This window comes from Erpetoichthys calabaricus, chromosome 1 (genome assembly GCF_900747795.2).
Source record: "Erpetoichthys calabaricus chromosome 1, fErpCal1.3, whole genome shotgun sequence".
Lineage (NCBI taxonomy): Eukaryota > Metazoa > Chordata > Cladistia > Polypteriformes > Polypteridae > Erpetoichthys > Erpetoichthys calabaricus.
This window is the reverse complement of record NC_041394.2, coordinates 228,829,490-228,850,172: the sequence shown is the minus strand read 5'-3', so window position 1 is coordinate 228,850,172 and position 20,683 is coordinate 228,829,490. Positions and strand designations below refer to the sequence as shown.

Below are 20,683 nucleotides of genomic sequence, written 5' to 3'. Positions count from 1 at the left end.
CATTTTAGCCTGGGACAAGATGTGACTTTTTCAGAGAGATACTTTCAAGTCCCGCGAGACGAGACTTTTTGCCAAGAGATTTAACCAAGCCATAACACCATCGGACTTGACTCCTGACAGAACGGCGGAGTCTAATAAAGCTAAAGGTGGGGGAGTCTGCTTCATGACTAATAACAAATGGTGCGATGCCAGGAATGCTTCCATTCTCTCCGGCTATTGCTCGCCTCATGTGGAGTATTTAATCATCAAATATCATCCTCAATATCTGCCTCGCGAGTTTACCTTGGTCACTGCCACAGCGGTCTACATCCCACCCCACGCGGACACAGGCACGGCTTTGTCTGAACTCCACAATGCTCTGTGTACGACTCAAAACACACGCCCAGACGCAGCATTCATCGTGGCAAGGGATTTTAATAAGGCAAACCTCAGACAAGTAATGCCGAACTTTCACCAACATATCACGTGCCCAACTAGGGGAGCCAGAATCCTGGATCACTGTTACACCCCGTACAAGCAGGGCTACAAAGCTGTTTCACATCCAGCGTTTAGGAAGTCTGACCATAACGCCATTTTCCTCATGCGGGAATATAAACAAAGTTTCATTCGTGAAGCTCCGGTCACAAGGGAGGTGAAGCGCTGGTCTGCCCAATCAGAAGCCATGCTGCAGGACGCACTTGATGACGTAGACTGGGACATGTTCAGAACATGTGCAGATGACATCAACGAGTTTGCGGAAGCAGTAATTAGCTTTGTTAGTATGCTTGCTGATGAAGTTATCCCCACGGTGAGAGTTAAATCTTTTCCCAATCAGAAACTGTGGGTTGACAGATCGATCTGCACGGCAGTAAATGCTCGAACCGCTGCATATAATGCTGAACTCACTACTGGCAATATGAGCGCCTACAAAGCAGCTTCATACGGCGTTCAACGTGCGGTGAAAGATGCCAAACACCGGTATCAGGAGCGAGTGGAGCTGCACTTTCAACAGGGCGACATACGGAGCAAGTGGCACAGACTGTGTACCATCACGGACTACAAAGGAAAATCTCACGCAACGGTAAGCGCAGACTCTGCATTTGCTAATGAACTCAGCACGTTTTACGCCCATTTTGAGGCTAGTTACACAGCTAGTGCTAACTACTGTCTGACTATGGAGGACGGTGACGTGATCAGCATTGCAGAGCGCAATGTGCGTGCAGCACTGAAGCGAGTAAACATCAGGAAGTCAGCAGGACCAGATGGCATCTCTGGACACCTGCTGCGTTGCTGCGCTGACCAACCAGATGGAGTACTCACCACCATCTTCAACGAGTCTCTAGCGCAGTCTGTGGTTCCTATGTGCTTCAAAAGATCCACAATCGTTCCTGTTCAAAAGAACAATAAGCCCACGTGCCTGAATGACTACCGACCTGTTGCACTGACATCAGTAGTCATGAAGGTGTTCAAGAGGCTACTGAAAGACATCATCTCATCCTCCATCCCAAGCACTGTTGACCCACTCCTGTTCGCCTACCATTCTAACAGATCGATGGAGGACGCCATTTCCCACGTACTGCACACCACCCTCAGCCATGTGGACAAGAAACAGGGGAACTATGTGAGATTGTTGTTCATTGACTATAGTTCAGCATTTAATACAATAATACCCTGTAGACTGTTTGCGAAACTGACAGACTTAGGATACAACAACCGCTTGTGTGCGTAGGTGCTGGACTTCCTCACTGGCAGAACACAGGCAGTGAGGGTTGGTAACTGTGTTTCCAACAGCATCACCATCAGCACAGGAGCTCCACATGGGTGTGTTCTTAGGCCCCTGCTGTACTCCCTCTACACCCATGACTGTATGGCCATGTATTCCTCCAACACTATCGTGAAGTTTGAGGATGACATGGTGGTACTGGGTTTCATCGCGAACAACGATGAGACGGCCTACATGGATGCAGTTGTGAACCTGACATTGTGGTGTCAGGAAAACTGCCTCCAGCTCAATGTCAGCAAAAACAAGGAGCTGGTGGTGGACTTCAGCAGGAGACAGCAGCAGGACTATAAACCCCTCATCATTAATGGGACTCCAGTGGAAAGGGTGAACTGTTTTAAACACCTGGGGGTTTACATCTCTGAGGACCTGACATAGTCTGAACACATCCAAATTCAGACCAAAAGGGCAAAGCAGAGACTCTACCATCTCAGACAGCTTAGGAAGTTTGGGGTCTCTTCAGGGATTCTAAAGACTTTCTACTCTGGCGCTGTGGAAAGTATCCTGAGACAGAACATTACATCCTGGTTTGGAAACTGCTGTGTTCAGGACCGTAAAGCCCTACAGAGAGTGATCCGTGCAGCGGAACGCTGCTGCAGGTCAGCTCTACCATCTATGCAGGACATTTACACCAGAAGATGCAGGACCAGAGCTCTCAGGATTATCAAAGACTCATCTCATCCCAGCAATAGCCTGTTTCATCTGTTAAAATCAGGCAAAAGGTTTTGTAGCATCCTGGCCAAGACAGAGAGACTCAGAAGGAGTTTCTATCCTCAAACCATAAGACTGTTAAATCAGAACATGCCATCTCATCCATGTCCCTCCAGATGGTGGCTCTGAGGCTAGGGATCTGCACTGGCAATCGGAAGGTTGCTGGTTCAAATCCTGTAAATGCCAATAGGGACTCTGCTCTGTTGGGCCCTTGAGCAGGGCGCTTAACCTGCAATTGCTGAGCGCTTTGAGTAGTGAGAAAAGCACAATATAAATACAAAGAATTATTAATTATTGCTTAGACTGGACTGTAATTGTACCATGGCATCTACCCTTACCTTGTTTTGGAATTGGTCTGTCCTTTAACTATGCACATGTCTAATTTTGGTTTTGCACAATAAGCACTGCACTATTACACCTTAACATTTAATTCTACTTTATTTCACTTAATTTTATTTATTTATGTTCTATTATTATATTGTTATCGTTCAATCTAGGACTTTTTGTTAATCTAACTGATATTCTTCTAACTTTGCACTGTTTTTGATAAGCAGATCAGGATGCATTTCACTGCGTGTTGTCCTGTATAACTATGCATGTGACGAATAAAGAATCTTGGCAGTCTTGGCACTAACCACGCCCGGGGCCAGAAATAAAAGACAAAGAGTAGATGACAAAGTAGAACGTTGTAAAGAAGTTCAAAAACATTGGTGCGATACACATGCAGAGCAGGTTAGAGATTATGAAAGTACAGTACTAAAATTCAAAAGTCTCAAAAAAATGATAGCAACAATCACATTAGCGCAAACAAATGGAAATTATTACTCAGTGAAATAACGCAACAGTGAAAAGAGATTGAATATATTGTTTAGATTTAAACATTAAGTGGGAGAATTGTAGATTGTGTTGCCATCAGGGAAAAGTAATGTTTCTTCCCAATGAAGAGGCGTATCCGCGAGAATTAAAAGATTTGTTGTTTGGTGTAAGTGAAATCCACAGAGACGTGAAGTGGCTGGCGCATAACGCAACCCGGGTGTTGGAGAGCGAAGCAAGCAGGGGGCAAAGTCCCCTATTAAGAATGAAATAAATTGTGTAATTGATAAAAAGCAGTTGTCTCCCTTAGGCATTGGGATTGTTTATACTTTTCTGACAAATGTGGCAATCTACTGTGGCAGATGACCGGGGACCTTGCCCCACCAGGACGCCTGGAACAATGAAGGACCAGTTAGAGGGGCAATATATTCCCCTGGACGTAAGAAGGCAGCCCCCCTGGATTCCATCAGGGGGCGCTTGGATGGTTCACAAGCCATGGACTGCAGCACTTCCGCCACACCAGGAAGTGCTGCCGGAAGATCATCAAGGAGCACTTGGAGCACATCCGGGTGTGCCATTAAAGGGGCTGCCTCACTTCATTTGGGAGCCAGAGTTGGGATGAAGCTGCCTGGGAGAAGTAGTGGAGGAAGAAGAGTGTGTTGTGCTGACTTTCTTTTGGGGTGTTTTTGGGACTGTGTAGGGCCTGTGGGACATGGGGAAGACGTGCCCCACTGCTGAAGAAAAACTAAAAACCTTTTTGTTTATTTTTATACGTGTCTCTGCTGTCAGTCTGTGTCAGGTCGATGCCTATATAACGCCTTTGCCACACTACATTATATTGCAATTAAAATGAGGCATTATCATAATATATTCAACAATTCCAACATATTTATAATTTGAAAACTTGAACTGGTAGCTCCACAATTTTACAGCTATCTGTTATGAGTTACAGCGTGTGCTAAGCAGAGATGAAACACTGAAATACTGAATATATTTTTGTCTTACACAACAGTTGGAAGCTAGTGGTTCAATATATTTTTGCAACACTACATAATCTCAGTAGCTTCGCTTTGTGATCAGACCAGTGTTCGATGCTCCATATTTTTCATCTTGTAATAAACCATTCTATTGTATGTATTTTTTATCTATTTTGTGTAAATCTCAACTTAGTCAAAACAGAAAAATGTTGATGTTTGAAATTTGCCAGTCAAATAAAACTTGCTTTAGGCTGTGATTGTCTTAGTCATTTTATCACACTCTTTGTTATGAAATTCATCACTTTTTATTCGCAAGGTCAGAAGTGATTTGCCATAATTCACTGCCGGTCGGTTTACAACATGTTACTGCGTTTTTTAGTTACTTTACTAATAACTGGTGTATTCCTAGTTGACATGAACACTTCTTCTTTGTGAAAATGTTTTTTTCTGAAACCTATGAAAATTTCCATAAATATACAAAAGCGCACACCATCAGTCAGTCACTCCGTCAATAGATGCTGCACCAGGCTTGTTAGTTTCCTAATGTGCAGAACTGTAAGTTGCAGAAGCCTGCTATCCTCCCTGCATGCCAACATGGTATATCATCATCAGCTGCACCCCTCCATGATTTCATAGTGCTTAAGGGTATGAGTTTAAGGCTGTACCAGTTTCATTAGCTTCTCGGTGGAAAGAACTGTTAATGTTGATGGTGCTGGCCAAATAAATATGTGTATTGGACAAATTAAAAATCAGTTGCATTTAATAGAAGTGATGTGCCACATAAAGACATGTGCACTCAGTACACTCTCATTAACATCATAAAGGACACCATGCATGTTCCTAGAAAAAAGACACCTGAAATGATAACTTACAAACATTCTTATTATAGCCTAATTCTTTAGCCAGAAATGTATGCAGTGTGACAAATTGTGTTCTTTTTTTGTTATTTTTTTGAGTACTGATCCACATTGGCTATTTATAAAGGGCAGTGGCGGGCCATCAGGACCTGCAGGACCTTCTCTGCTGGCCTAAAAAATATCTGAATCACAAACTGATGTTAATTATATTTTGTCCATGAATACTTATTAAATAATTCCAAATAGTCTGTCCGCTTCCTTTCATAGCTTTTCCGATGGTTGTGCTGCGCCTGCTTCCAGACATGTATTTTCGTATTAAAGCATTTAACCAATCACATTTCAGCCATCATTTGTTGCCAGGCAGGGTCAAAGTCAAAGAAGTCTGCCAGGAGGCCTTCACAGTCCATTCTGCAGGCCCTCTAACACAAGATAAATGTCGATTAAACTGTTGCTTCAACCAATCAGATTTTGAGTTGGTTTCATTAGGGCCCTCTAGCAGGCGTACGGCAATGTCACCGTATTCAGACCCGTTGATTGGATAGGATGGTGTAATAAAAAAATCTAAATGAGAGCATGGGGCAGCTGTACATATTGGTATGTTTGGCGGTGACCATTCCCATGTCCACTGCTTCTGTCGAGCGGACATTTTCAGCCCTAAAGCGAATTAAAACTCATGCCAGAAATACGACAGGGCAGGTTCGACTTTCAGCATTAGCTTCGATGGCGATAGAAAGGGACTTTGTGATGGAACTGAAGCGCACGGATAATCTGTATGACAGAGTAATTGAACTGTTTTTGAGGAAAGAGAGGAGGATGGATTTTGTTTACAAATAATCCGAATTTTTGGCGAGTAAAATGTTGCGATTTTCCTAAATAATATTGCAAGTTTATGAGTTATTATTGATGTTTTTTATGTGTGTCGCGGCTGTAGCTGCAGTAGAAAGGAACTTGTTCACCCTGGTTTGTCTTTTCAATAAAGGCATTTATTGTGGCTACAGGAGTTATCTATCTGCGATGCAACGGCTCTTTATACTGTATTTCTGCATATTAAAATGGTTTTTATAACCATAAATTAGTTTTTGAGGGGCGGGTTGATTCAGACGGAGCACTACTGAAGGCCTAGGTGTGAAATGCACGTTCCGCCGCTGATAAAGGGGATAGGAAAAGAAAAGAATAGCTGTGGTTATAGTGACTACAGCTAACATCTCAATTTAATATGATTCTGTCATTTGTTAACCTTTTTGGCCAAAGTAGGATTTTACTTTGCATTTTCTACTATGTCATCTGTTGTTTCTCAATATATTTTTTTTCTCTTTTAATTCTTTAATTCATTCATTCACTAACAATATCTCTTATTGCTGGAGTACATGGATTCAGAGGATTTCATTTTGTTTTGAGCCTGCATTGTCTAGGGAGCCCAGTGACAGAAAAGTATATAGGGAAAAAAGTATTTAATAATAATCATTTTGCTATTTTTCATTCCTGTAGGAGGGAGCTACATGTGGATAATTTTTATTTCAGTTTTATTAAAATTTTACACTTTCTGCCTGGATTTGTGGTCATACTGTCTCGTCATTTCCAAGCCAGGCATTGTGCCAGTATAGGCCCGGAGTAGGCCAATGCCCACTCACTTTTCTCACTGACCCACCCCATATTGTAGCGTAGATTCTTTCATATTGTGTGCATGTGTAATAATTTTTTCAAATGAATGGGTTATATAAATAGTACCACCAAGTGTGTAACCAATCTGATGTCAAATGTCGAAGGATTGGCAAAGGTCATAAATTTGCTTGATATTCATGAACCAAGAACTCAATACTAAACTTTTGAACTTCACAGCTTTGTGACTCATTGGTACAACAGATACAGTAAGTGGCTTGAATGTGGGATATCAAAAATATTTTTTGAAAAAAAAACTCACTGGGCAGTGCTTTGTAACTTAACAAATAACAAGGAATCCAATTGCCTTTGCTGAAGATGATAATCAGTTGGTGCGATATTATTTAATGTTGATGGTACAACTGGACTGCCAAAATTATTTTTAAAATTATTGTATATCCATCCATCCATCCATTTTCCAACCCGCTGAATCCGAACACAGGGTCACGGGGGTCTGCTGGAGCCAATCCCAGCCAACACAGGGCACAAGGCAGGGAACCAATCCTGGGCAAGGTGCCAACCCACCGCAGAATTATTGTATATTTAAAAATAATATAAAATACATGTGACGCAGTGGTAGCACTGCTGCCTCACAGTTAGGAGACCTGGGTTTGCTTCCCAGGTCCTCCCTGCGTGGAGTTTGCATTTTCTCCTCGTGTCTGCGTGGGTTTCCAAAGACATGCGGGTTAGGTGGATTGGCAATCCTAAATTGTCCCTAGTGTGTGTGTGTGTGTGTGTGTGTGTGTGTGCCCTGTGGTGGGCTGGCGCCCTGCCCGGGGTTTGTTTCCTGCCTTGCGCCCTATGCTGGCTGGGATTGGCTTCAGCAGACCCCCGTGACCCTGTAGTTAGGGTATAGCGGGTTGGATAATGGATGGATGGATGGATAAAATAATATTAGGCCCACTTGTGACAAATTTTGACTTATAATTTATAAGAAATAATTGCATTCAAGACTGCATTTGCCCATTTACCCAAATATAATACTAACCATTTGTTACTTAAGTCACATCATACACAACAGAAATGAAATCTAATTAAAATTTTGGAAAAACAAATATATAGGAATGACATACCTGAAGTTATAACTAAAATATTACTAAGAAAATAATTAAGTAAACAAGCCTTGTATGCATTATTGCACAACATTGTATTCTTCAGAAGTAAATATTAACAAAGCTCCAAGAAATGTTTTTCAAAACAGGCTTGACATCCCAATACTCATAAAACAAGTTACAACTGCACCCATAAGAATGTGTGAAGTTGGAATGCAGAGTGGACTGTCCTGATGCCCATTAGGATACGTAGGCGAGTATTAAAATGACCAAATTTTACCTTTTTCTAGAAAGACCCTTAAACTTAAAATCTTATAGGCCAATTTGATTAAAAATACTGTCATTTCAAAGAACCATATAGGATTTATCTTAATGACGGACAGGTACCCTCTCGCCCTTTTTTCACACAGCACCCAAGGCACAGCTGTGTCAAAAAATGGATGAATGAAGTCAATTTAAAAAATTAATGGTTCTGATTTATCTAACTGCTTGTACAGAAGATATATCTGAATATTTTTATAGCACAAATGAAGTGCATGAAAATAAACTTCTAATTTAAAAACAATATAGTAGGCTTTTGTAATTTTTCTTTTTAAAAGATTAATCCATCCATCTTCCAACCCGCTGAATCCGAACACAGGATCATGGGGGTCTGCTGGAGCCAATCCCAGCTAACACAGGGCACAAGGTAGAAACCAATCCCGGGCAGGGTGCCAACCCACCACAGGGCACACACAAACACACCAAGCACACACTAGGGCCAATTTAGGATCGCCAATCCACCTAACCTGCATGTCTTTGGACTGTGGGAAGAAATCAGAGTGCCCGGAGGAAACCCAAGCAGACACAGGGAGAACATGTAAACTCCACGCAGGGAGGACCCGGGAAGCGAACCCAGGTCTCCTTACTGCGAGGCAGCAGCACTACCCACTGCACCACCGTGCTGCCCCTAAAAGATTAATTTTAATGTTAATGTTTGGCTTATATTCTAGACATTAAATTGTTTTCATAAGAGTAAAGGATAATATGTCACAGTGGAATACTGTATAGGAAGCTGGCAGTCATTAATGGGAAAAAATATCCTTTTCTAAGAGCTATATACTAAAACCTAATTAATGCTAAAAATAATAATGAAGGTATTAACACACACCTAGGTAAAGCATTATCACTTGGAGAGGAACTTGGTGTCTATTACTTCTGTCTAGCAGTTGAGAGGACATATATACATGACACAGTGTTACAAATTCATTAATCATTAAATAGCTGTATTCACTTTATCACCAGAGATGAGTGCTACTTTTAAGGAAGTTATGATTTTTTATTATATTTTGAATCTACATGCTCCAAATATGGCGCACAGAGACTTGAGCCTCTTCCAGTAGTATTATATGGTTTATAAGGCAGGAATAAATCCTGGCCATCCCATCACAGAGCGTACTCACTCACTCACTCAAAGCCACACTTTTTCACACAGAGCCAATGTAGAGTTGCCAGCTAGCTTAACTTAAACTCAGACGGACACCAGAAGAAGGTGAGAACTGGGAAGAATTTGTTCCAAGTCACTGATACATTACTCCATATAATTTACTTAATATTTAGTATGTATACCAAATCTATAGCTTAGTTTGACAAATTGTGACAGTAAAATGATGTTAAGAGCATTAAAAGCCTTTGTTAATTTTAAAAATAACATGTCCTGCTTTCTCTAGTCTGGTGTTTTTTTCACACCCCCATAGGCGTACATGTTATATTAAGTAGTGTTTGTAAACTGGGCCTGTGTGACTGAGTTTGTGTGTGAGTGGGCCCTTCCACAGTTGGTTCCTGCCTCCCACTTGATACTGCTGGGAATAGTCTTTATCCTTCCAATGAAATGAATTGGACTAAGAAGATTTCCAAATATTACCTTCAGCTTTCATCATATTTAGACACAAGATTATTAATTACAGAAAGAAAAGTCAGCCATGTTACTCCAGTAGCAACAGGAAAGCAATATAATGCTGTGGAATGTATCAGAAGAACACTGCATTTGCAAAAATATAAAAAGGCGAAGTTCTTTTTTCATTTGGTTTTGTTGTTTGGTTTTTATTTTTAATTAATTAGTACATGGTAAGAAATGACAATGCTTGTTTGCAATAATTGATCTGAAAATGTTTTGTGAGATTTTCTTGGATTAAAAAAAAAATAAATGGAGTAAATCAAATATGCTTTGTGTACAAAACTATAATATGTAATATACTCTTGCATGTCTTTTTTTGTTAGTGTATATCTATTTAAAAATAGAATCTTTTTAGAATTTTAACTTTCTCTTTTTCTGTTATCCCTTTCATAGGTATGCAGCATCAGTGAATGATGGGTCACAGTATTTTGTTTTGCTCATTATAACTGATGGAGTGATTTCAGATATGGCTCAGACGAAGGAGTCAATTGTTAATGTAGGTGAATGGCTTAAATTTAAGTCATATAAAAACATTATGAATTTAAAATTGTTTGTAACCTAATGCCACCCCACAAATGTTTAGTATCATTGAGATACACGGTACTACTACCTTGGGTTGTAATTAACCCGAAGTCATTTGGTTGTGACTTTGTGACAAAAAGTACTGTGACAATAGAAATGAACAGCTAAAGCACATACACTATCTGGTAATATGGTGTGATTGCAAGCTGATTGCTGTGTTTGATCTGTATAAACTATATTACAGGCTTCAAAGACAACTTAATTTTATTTCATTTATTGTCATTACAACAATAAAACGTGTGTGTTGCTACCTCAGTAATCCAGAAATTTCAAAAAAATGCAATACAGTGCACTAGCAAAATGGCATGGTCCCAAAGGCCTTGATGACTGAAAAAACAATGGCAATAAAAAAAACTACAGATCCAATAAATTAGCAAAACTGTATTAAATATAAATAGACAATAATAAAGTGGTAAATATATATAAACCCAGAATAACAATCAAGCACTACATGTGACAGAATTGAATCCCAAGTGCAGGTGCTTACATAATGGGGTCTCAGTCATAGGAAAATGTGCAGTGCCTTCTTGTTATTAATGGTTTGGTGAACAGACTACCTTTGTTATGACTAAATTCTGTTCTTGTTGTAGGCCTCTTATCTTCCAATGTCAATCATTATTGTCGGAGTTGGGCCAGCTGAGTTTGATGGTAAGTAAATATCCTAAGAATTTGCAGTTTTCCTGAATATTGTATCACTTGTTTTATCACAATGTTTGTTCCTCTTATATGTAAATATGCATAATTATTTTTACTTCACCTGTAGGGACTAGCTTCATGGTGATTCTAGGGATATAGATTTGAGATAAGGTATTTAGTCCAGATAAACCTATCACCATCTCTCTCATAATATGATTATTTTTGGACTCCCATGGCACAGTTTCACAGTGATAATCACCTCCTGTATTAATTTTGCTTGTCACCTTTTTTGTTGATGTGGGTTCTCTCCTGGGACTCTGTTTTTATCTTTTAAACCTTGGACTGAATCTTGTATCAGATGTACTTTTAATTCCCACACAACTGACAGAATTCTTATGAGGCCCTGTATCCCATTTTCATGTGTCAATTCTGGCTATAGATTCTTCAGTTGTTCCAAAACAAGTCTCATGGCTCACTAAAGTCATTCTTTCTGTCCTTTCACCTGACATAAGACTACACCTTGGACATACATATTGTAAAGCTTTGACAACTCTTAAGTCCAATGGTCTTGTTGATGTCCATCTTGACACTGAGCTTCTAGAGACCTACCTTTGGCATCAAGAATTCAGCTAAGTGTCCGTGATGTAGAGGAATTACTGATAAAGTGGGGATTTTACCTTAAGATGAAAAGGAGATGTGGATGTTAGAATTTGTGAACATTTCAAATCATCTTTTGCATGTTTGGAGTATTTTTCTTTTTTGAATAAATTCCCTTTTGTTTAATTTCATGTTTTAATTTTTTTCTTTGACTTGTGTCATGAATGTTGATTTCCAGTATGTTCTCCTGTTGCAGTAGATACATTTTATTAAAAGTGAGGAATTGCACATGATCCTCATATGAACTATCAATTTAATTAAAATTAAGACTCATCTCCATTAAAGAAATAATTTCTAAGAATTTCAAGTTTTTTATTTAATTCTATCACAAATACAAAATTAGTTTTGAAACTTAAAGAAAGTTTGCATGATTCGTTGACTCGTAGGCTCGAGGCAAAACAACAAATGTTTTTTCAAAGAAAGAAATTGTCATTGTTCACACTGGCATGCAATAGTGTGTTGCACTTTCTTATGGGTGAACTGGACAAGCACTGGAGGTGACCCAGGAAGAGGGGTTCCTGTTGCCATGAACAAACAACATTTTAAAGAATAAACTGGTATAATGCATACTGATACAGTACATTTTATAAATGTCAATTGTGGAACCTGGCCCAGACACAGACAGGCAGACATTGTTAGTTCACCCAACACATGTTTATTTACAATATTTACAACAATAAAGTGCCACACACAACCCCAGTACTCCCCCAAAGTCCAGGCCTTTTCCAAATGCCTTTCTCAGGTCCGCCTCCACTCTTCTCCACCAAGACTTCGTCTTCTACACTCCCGACTCCAGCCATCGAACGCGAACGGAGGGAGGCGGCCTGTTTTTATAATCACCCGGATGTGCTTCAGGTGCCTCCCGATAATCTTCCACTGGCACTCCCCAGTTTGGCGGAAGTTCCGGCTGCGCACCCGGAAGCACTCCGAGTGTCCCTGGTCGTCTTCCCCCCAGCACTTCTGGTTGTGGCGGAAGTGCTGAGGACCAGGGCTCTCCAGGCATCAGGGCGCCCCCTGACGGTGACCACGGGCCCCTATAGGGTTGAGCTTCCAAGCTCAGTTCCCATGGTCCCCAAAGCCACCAGGGCGGTCGCCCCGTGTAAGCCCTCCTCCAGTCCTCCTGGGCGTCCTGGCAGGGTACCACCCCCAGCCACACACCACACAAGCAAAATCAGTTATAAGGAATTTGTGGTATAGTGGGTCCACAGCTCAGAAAAAAAGTGGCCATTTTAGTAAGTAAATAATTAATTGGCCGGCTTGATCTCCGTGGGTGTGCACGCTCATGCAGCTGCGGGGGTTGGTGGAGTATGTGAAAAAGGGAGGAGAATTGGAAAAAAAACAAAAGGAAAAAGAAAGGAGGTTAAAGGAAGGAGAGAGAAGGCAGGACGCTGAGAGAGCCAGTGCAGGTAAACGAGAGAGAGAGACACAAAAGGCAGACAGCTGGGAGGATGTCCCTTGTAGGGAGTGTGTGGCTGATGCTCACGGGCTTATGGCCACTCTACCTGAGCGACCAGTAAGCTGGAGTGAATGACGTGCTGCTCAGTTGGAGCAACTCGCCGCATAAGGCCAGAAAGAGGCTGTGCTATTGCAGGGGAATGAAAGGCTCAGTGAGGTGTTCTGTGGGTGGTGCCATGGACGGCATGAATTCGAGGCTGGCAGTGGCAGTCTGGCTCACAATGTTGCCCTGCTGGGAGTCAGAGAGACAGCTACAGGAGCCCGAGCTTAGGAACAAGGGCACAGAAGGTTGGCTGAACTGTCAGGCTTCTCTTCAGCTGCAAGACCTCGCCTGGGGGTAAGCTGAGGAGACAAACGTTTTTAGGTGATGCACTGGGGACTGTATTTTTTAAAGGATGGATATCTGCCTGTGTTTAAACCTCATTTTAATGGTTTATTTAATTGATTGATTTTAACCTTCATGTGGACACTGTTCTTTTTATGGATTATTTATTTATTGGAAGATTTGCACCACATTTTTGGATGCTTTGGTTTTAACTGTTTTTAATAAATGCACTTTTGCACTTTTACACATCTACACCTTGCTTTATGTGAGTGTCCTCATCCGCTGGCTTATCCCTCACGTATGTTATTGGCGGTAATGTGTTCAAAAACCTTCCGGGATGTCAAGTCAAGTCAACTTTATTTATAAAGCACTTTACATACAACAGCCGCTGACCAAAGTGCTGAACATAGGCTAAAATAAATTTTAAACAAAAACAAAATAATAAATAAGTAAAATAAAATACAATAAATGAAACTAATTAAAACATAGTAAACACAACTAAACAGAGTTAAAACAGAGTAAAATCAACTGCTCACACAGGATCAAACGCCAAACCAAAGAGGTAAGTCTTAAGAGCAGACTTAAAAATGGGCAGTGAGGAGGCCTGTCTAATGTGGATTGGCAGTGAATTCCAGAGCCTTGGAGCCACAACGGAAAAAGCCCTATCCCCCCTGAGCTTTCGCTGAGTCCTAGGCACATCCAGAAACAGCTGACCAGCTGATCTGAGTGAGCGAGAAGGAGAGTGCATATGCAGCAGCTCAGCGAGGTAGGGTGGAGCAAGCCCATTTAAGGACTTAAAAACAAATAAAAGAATCTTAAAATGAACGCTAAACTGAACAGGCAGCCAGTGCAGTGAGGATAATGTAATGTGCTCATTTTTTCGCGTGCCAGTTAAAAGGCGTGCAGCAGCATTTTGCACCAGCTGGAGCCAAGACAGGGTGGCTGGCTAACACCAACATACAACGAATTACAATAGTCCAACCGGGTTGTAATGAAAGCGTGGATTACTGTTGTAAATTGATCTTTGGAAAGAATGTTTTTTATCTTCGCCAAACATCTCAGCTGAAAAAAACAAGATTTCACCACCGCGCTGATCTGACCGTCCAGTCTAAAATCCTCATCTATCCTAAAACCCAGATTTGTAATGACAGGTGTACCATATTGTGCAAGGGGACCCAAATCCACAGGAGCAGAAGTAGAAATAGACCCACTGGTGCCCCCAGGACCAAAAACTATAACCTCTGTCTTATTTTCATTAAAATTTAAGAAGTTTACTGCCATCCAAGCTTTCACCTCTTCTAGGCACATAACCAAAGTTTGTATGGAGTAAGCATCCTTGCGTTTGAGGGGTACATAAACCTGAGTATCGTCTGCATAACAATGGAAAGCAATTTTATGCTTTCTAAGAATAGAGCCAAGAGGCAGGAGATACAAAGAAAATAGCAGAGGACCAAGTATGGAGCCTTGTGGAACCCCACATGATAGTGAAGCAGAGGAGGATCTAAATTCACCTAGCCTCACTGAAAAAGTTCTTCGAGTCAAGTATGATTTAAACCACGCCAAGGCAGTACCACGAATGTGTGACTGGTAGCATGGTAGCATGGAGCTGACCCACACCATCACAGAATTTCATTCCATCTTGAATAATACTTCGATCTTATTCCATTCTTAGCTGATTATATTAAACTGGAAATGAGAAAATGGAAGAAGCATTCCCCTTATGGGGATCGAACCTTGGACATCAGCACCAGAGGCAAAGGGAAGCAAAAGTGCATATACCTGTTGATCCCCAATTTGGGGAGAAATATGTGTTGGGTGCTCTTCGTATTATTTGGCAGGTACTATATATCATGTCTATGATCTGCTTCTCACAACTGAGAGGACGTGGCGGATGTCTGCCAACTGGCCAACTAACAGCGAGCATTACATACCTGGTAGGTGGCCACCCAAATATCAGATTGTGATTAAATCTATGCAAGAAAAAAATATATATATAAACTTTCAGTTTAGTATATAGTTAAAACAAACATGTCCTAACTTTTCCAAAATAACCACAAGTGACCAAGTGATTGAGTAGTTGTAAAATTCCATATTAAGTGGATTTAAACATTCATGGAAATGAGATTGCAATTGTATCATTAAAATGTGATGCATCACAAGCACCATCTCTTGGTCATTTTGGAAAGCCAAGCACATGATTCAGTAGCTCACACAATGAATACCACAGTCAATTTATGTTGCAGTTGTGGACATATGTGTATATACAGGGAAATACAACTTTTATTACTCTGCTAAAATTGGGCTCACTTCATGAATTCTTACGCTGTTCCCTTTGCATGTTTATTTTACGTTCTATTATTTGGGTTACCAATTTCTTATTTTTCCTGGGGTCAAAAATTGCTGTGGCAGTGAAACCTCTTGTGGTGAATGTGGCCTTGTGTTTTTAATGGTGTGTCATAAGAGCCGTTTTACACTATTTTTGTTTGGTTTCAGAACTGTCAACAGAGAGAAATTCACTTAAGGCACATCAGCTCTGCCTGTTTCTTATCCGCTACAGGTCCGTCCACCCTGACACATAGCAATAGTGGGATTTTAATGCCATTCACTGGGTCAGAAAGAACCTGTTTTACCAAGCGGAGCTAAACGGAGAGTTATCTTAGGCAGTACCAACAAGGCTTCTGTCCTTGCAATGGTAATGTTATGAGCAGTTGCAAGTTCCTTCAGACCACTACAGGTGCTCATGCTGACCATACAGGCTCAGGTGGGTGAAGTAGATTCTTGTAACTCTACTTAGGGCTACCATTTAGTGTCTTCCTGCTGGTTATTGCTATGGCCTGTCAGGGAATTATTTGCACCCTGAACATTTTCTTTTTCTCTGCCATCGCCACTTCAGTTTCAGCATCTCAACACCATGCTTGGTGCTTCCAGAAGTGTTTATTTTGTGCCAGCAATTTACTACTCTTTAGCCTATTTTAAAAGAAAATGCATTTCAATCAAAATAATTGAATGCTTTACTACTATCTACTCCTTTCATACTGCAAAATATGTTGTAAGTAGCACTTTATCCTTCGATTGCAAGTACTGGGTTTGGTGAATTTATTTTACTAGTGAGTCTAAGAGAATCTTTAGTTGAAGCAATCTGCCATGTAAAATTTGTTTGTGATACTTTTACTGACAAGTACTTGAGATATCAACATATCTTCCTGTTCATATACAGTGTGTATGAGCCTGTGTACTACACAGCCACCAAGTAAATGATGAGCTAACACATTATGACATTCACACCCTGGAACTTGTCTGTCTTTTTCTTTTTTCAGCCTTTTTGCACGCTCTTGTGTGGTTTATCCTTTGTTGCCTGTTGAGCTTAACATGCACATATTTTGTATGTGTGCATCACTTAAGTAAATAAGCTTACTAATAAGTTGCCTTTTGCTTTAGCAATGATTGAACTGGATGGAGATGAAGTCAGAATATCATCGAGAGGAAGATACGCAGAAAGAGACATTGTTCAGGTAGGCTGTTTTATGTACAAATGAAATAAATAAATAAAAGTGAGAAGCAGAAATCAAATTATTTGAAGAATTATCAAGTCTGCAGGTTAAGGTGTGTTCCATTAAGTACTCTTATTATATAAGGTAATCAATTTATTAGATGTTGTTCCTGCTTCTAAAAGTCATGTTCATTGAGACAGATATCCTGACATTGAAAATGCTCTTTAAAGTGTCCACTTTAAATGGGTTATAATAATAAAAGGAAAATTAGGAATGTGGCAGTTACAGTATTTCCCATTATATTTAATGAGACATGAAGCCGGCTTTTGTTTTCCATTATGAATGCTGAACGGTTTTAATATAAAACAGCAGCAAATCAGTGATTTCGGCTTCAAGAGTGCAACAGAATCAGATCAGGTGCCATCATGTCAGCATTTGCTTTCAAATAAGATTTTTTGGTAACACTTTACATTAAGAGTCCATAATTACACTGTAACTGCTATGTAATTACCTGTATAAGTACGGTGTAACTATGAGTTATTACTCCATACTTACTGTGTAATACAAAGTAATGCTATAGTTAATTACAGTACTCAGTTGTCTTTGCTATTCCACAGTTTATATAATTACAATGTAACAATTTATCACTGATCCAAAAACAAGTGTACCTACATAGTTACATTGTATCTGCACTTTCAAAATGTAATAAAAACATCAGGGTATGTAACTACAACTATGTAACAGATGTTCCATGATCTGGGCAATTGTAATGGAGAATTGCAGTGATAGCTGCATAGGTTTTTTGATGATATTTCAAGATCTATTTTAAATGGTGAAAACACCTTTTCAAAATGGTTAAGGCTTTTGCCTCACAGATCCATTATCCTGAGATGGAATTCTGTCTGGAGAGATGTGTGTAAAATTTTCACGTTCTACCCATGTCTCCCTATGTCTTCTTCATGGGTTTTACTACCACATCCCAGGGACATGTAGGTTGGGTTACGTGGCCATATGTGTGAGAGCGTGATTGCTGGTATGATTGTTAGTGGGCCTTACAATGGGATGGCTCCCCTGTTTCCTGCCTTGCGCCCAGTGATGCTTGGAATGGCTCTGCGGCCCTATGTACCTTGATGGAATGATGCAAGTTTGACAGTATTATGTTAGGGATGGGTATAATAATAGCCAAAAAAATTCAACAATAAATAGTGTAACACAACTACTAGAATGTGACAAATGCTTGTTTAAGCAAATAATGTCTAGGAGGTGCCCCTCTAGATTTTGGGGAAAAGTGTTAACCATTTTGCAAAGGTGTTTTCACCATTTAAAAAAGATCTTGAAATATCATCGAAAACCTATGCAGTTATCACTGTAATTCTCCATTACAATTGCCCAGACCATGAAACATCTGTTACATAGTTGTAGTTACATACCCTAATGTTTTTATTACATTTTGAAAGTGCAGATACAATGTAACTACAGTATGTAGGTACACTTGTTTTTGGATCAGTGATAAATTGTTACATTGTAATTATATCAACTGTGGAATAACAATGACAACTGAGTAATTAACTATAACGTTACTTTGTATTACACAGTAATAAGTACGGAGTAATAACTCATAGTTACACTGTATACAGGTAGTTACATAGTAGTTACAGTGTAATTATGGACACTTAATGTAAAGTGTTACTGAACTTTTTCATATAGATTTGAATTTTATTTGAATATTGAAGTTTATTCTGTCTGCCGTAATACCTTCTGGAAATCTGTCCATGGAAAAGCTACAAATAATAAAGACTGCTGATCATATCAGTAACTCTGATTTTATAATTTGATGGCTTGCTTCACAGGCTTTTTGTAGCAGAATCTCTTGAGCACAGAGAGAGAGAGATAAAGAACCTGTGCAGTGCTATTGTGATTTTGTTCAAATATTGCACACACATTTCCCATGGGCATCCATTTATAGGTTTCAAGGATCATTGTTGTAATGTGCAGAAAAAAATTCTTACTTGCGTAATCAACATACAACACATCTCCGGTGCCATGATGATTAACAGGCATAACTACTGTACTTCCTTCTAGGCAAATATGTCAATGATACAGAAGTTGGCAGCTTGATTTACAGATGGTCTCTTCAGCAGCCAGAGCCCTTTCAGTTATGCCTTTAACTTTGCAGTATGGGTTGATAAATAAGAGTATGGGTAAAAGACGATGATTTCAGCCTTGTAATTCTTACCTCTGTTACTTAGGGTTATAGTATTAATTTTTGTTTTATTATCTCTAAGAGTAAAGCTCCCTCATATACATAAGTAAAATACATTAAAAATAGCAGCAGCCTCAGCTCTAAACCCAGAGGGTAGACCACTTTTACCATCACCTAATTCTGATAAAGTTCCTCACACTATGACCCTCTGCTTCCTGGGTTGGAGCACAATTTGCACCCTAAATTCCTAAATTCTCTCTTCTTTTAGTTTGATGCCCAACCTGGCATGTTGGACCTTATCAAAAAATGCCTTCTGAAAATCAAGATAAATAATATATTCAGCTCTCTCATTGTAAGCCTTTGTTACATGTTATAGAAGTCCAGCATATTACTGAAACACAAACTTCTCCATCTGAACCTATGTTGACTATTTTCTAATATTCTTTTTCTAGACATGTGCTGTTAGATATTTTCTTGAATAATTGCTTCCAATAATTTACCCATAATGCATGTTATGTAATCAGCCATATCACTGTTTTTATACAGCAGGGCAATATTTGCTATCTTCCAGTCTTTAAGGAAGACTCAAGGGTTTATAAATGTACTGACTAACCTCCTTAAGAATTTCAGATTAAATGCTATATGATCCTGGTGATTTGTTAGATTGGGTGGCGCAGTGGGTAGCACTTCCCAGGTCCTCCCTGCGTGGAGTTGGCATGTTCTCCCCATGTCTGTGTGGGTTTCCTCCCGCAGTGCATTGGTGCATTAGGTGCATTGCCGATCCTAAATTGTCCCAAGTGTGTGGTGGGTGTGCGTGTGTGTGTGCATCCTGTGGTGGGCTGGTGCCCTGCCCGGGGTTTGTTTCCTGCCTTGTGCCCTGTGTTGGCTGGGATTGGCTCCAGCAGACCCCCGTGACCCTGTAGTTCGGATATAGCGGGATGGATGGATGGATGGACTTGTTAGATTTCAGCCTGTTTAATCCAAGCAGTACTTTCCCCTCAGTTTACTTTTGGGAAGTTATCAACTTCTTTACATATGAAAATGTCCAAAAAAAATGCAGGTTCGCTGTTTGTATATTGTAGCTCACTTTCGCCATTTCTAAAACTCTTTACCTTCTCCTTGACTGTTCTTTTACTAGTAAAATTCTGAAAAAATCTCTTTGGGTCATCTTTTACCTTTTCCTCAGTAATTCACTCCAAAAGGCTTTTAGCTTTCCTAATATCCCTTTTAACCATTGCTCTCATATAACCTTAGATTAACAATGGACTTATTAGTCTTATATGCTTTATACAACTATTTTTTCCTTTGCAACCTCTTTTATTATCTCCTTATTTATCCATTGTGGAGATCTCCTTAATTTTTTTACCACTTTTTTGGGATAGACGTATAATAAATTATATGTAAAACACTTTAAACCTGCCTCACATCTCTTTAATTGTCTCTATAAAAGCTTATTCCAATTTATCTTATTCAGATTTTGATGTATATTCTCGATATTTACCCTACATGAATATGCACCCTATCAAAAAACTGTGAAATTATGAAATTACATTATGGTCACTAGATCCTA

General features: G+C 39.9%; 1 protein-coding gene across 1 annotated transcript in view; it reads left to right on the top strand.

Moving 5' to 3' along the window:
* The window catches only part of LOC114659672 (copine-8), a 650,855-nt gene that overhangs the window by 562,996 nt on the left and 67,176 nt on the right, over window positions 1–20,683 (top strand). Inside the window, exons 17-19 of the mRNA XM_028812277.2 lie at window positions 10,158–10,260; window positions 10,937–10,994; window positions 16,858–16,931. Of these exons, the coding sequence (XP_028668110.1) occupies window positions 10,158–10,260; window positions 10,937–10,994; window positions 16,858–16,931 (235 nt within the window). The remainder of the gene's footprint in view (window positions 1–10,157; window positions 10,261–10,936; window positions 10,995–16,857; window positions 16,932–20,683) is intronic.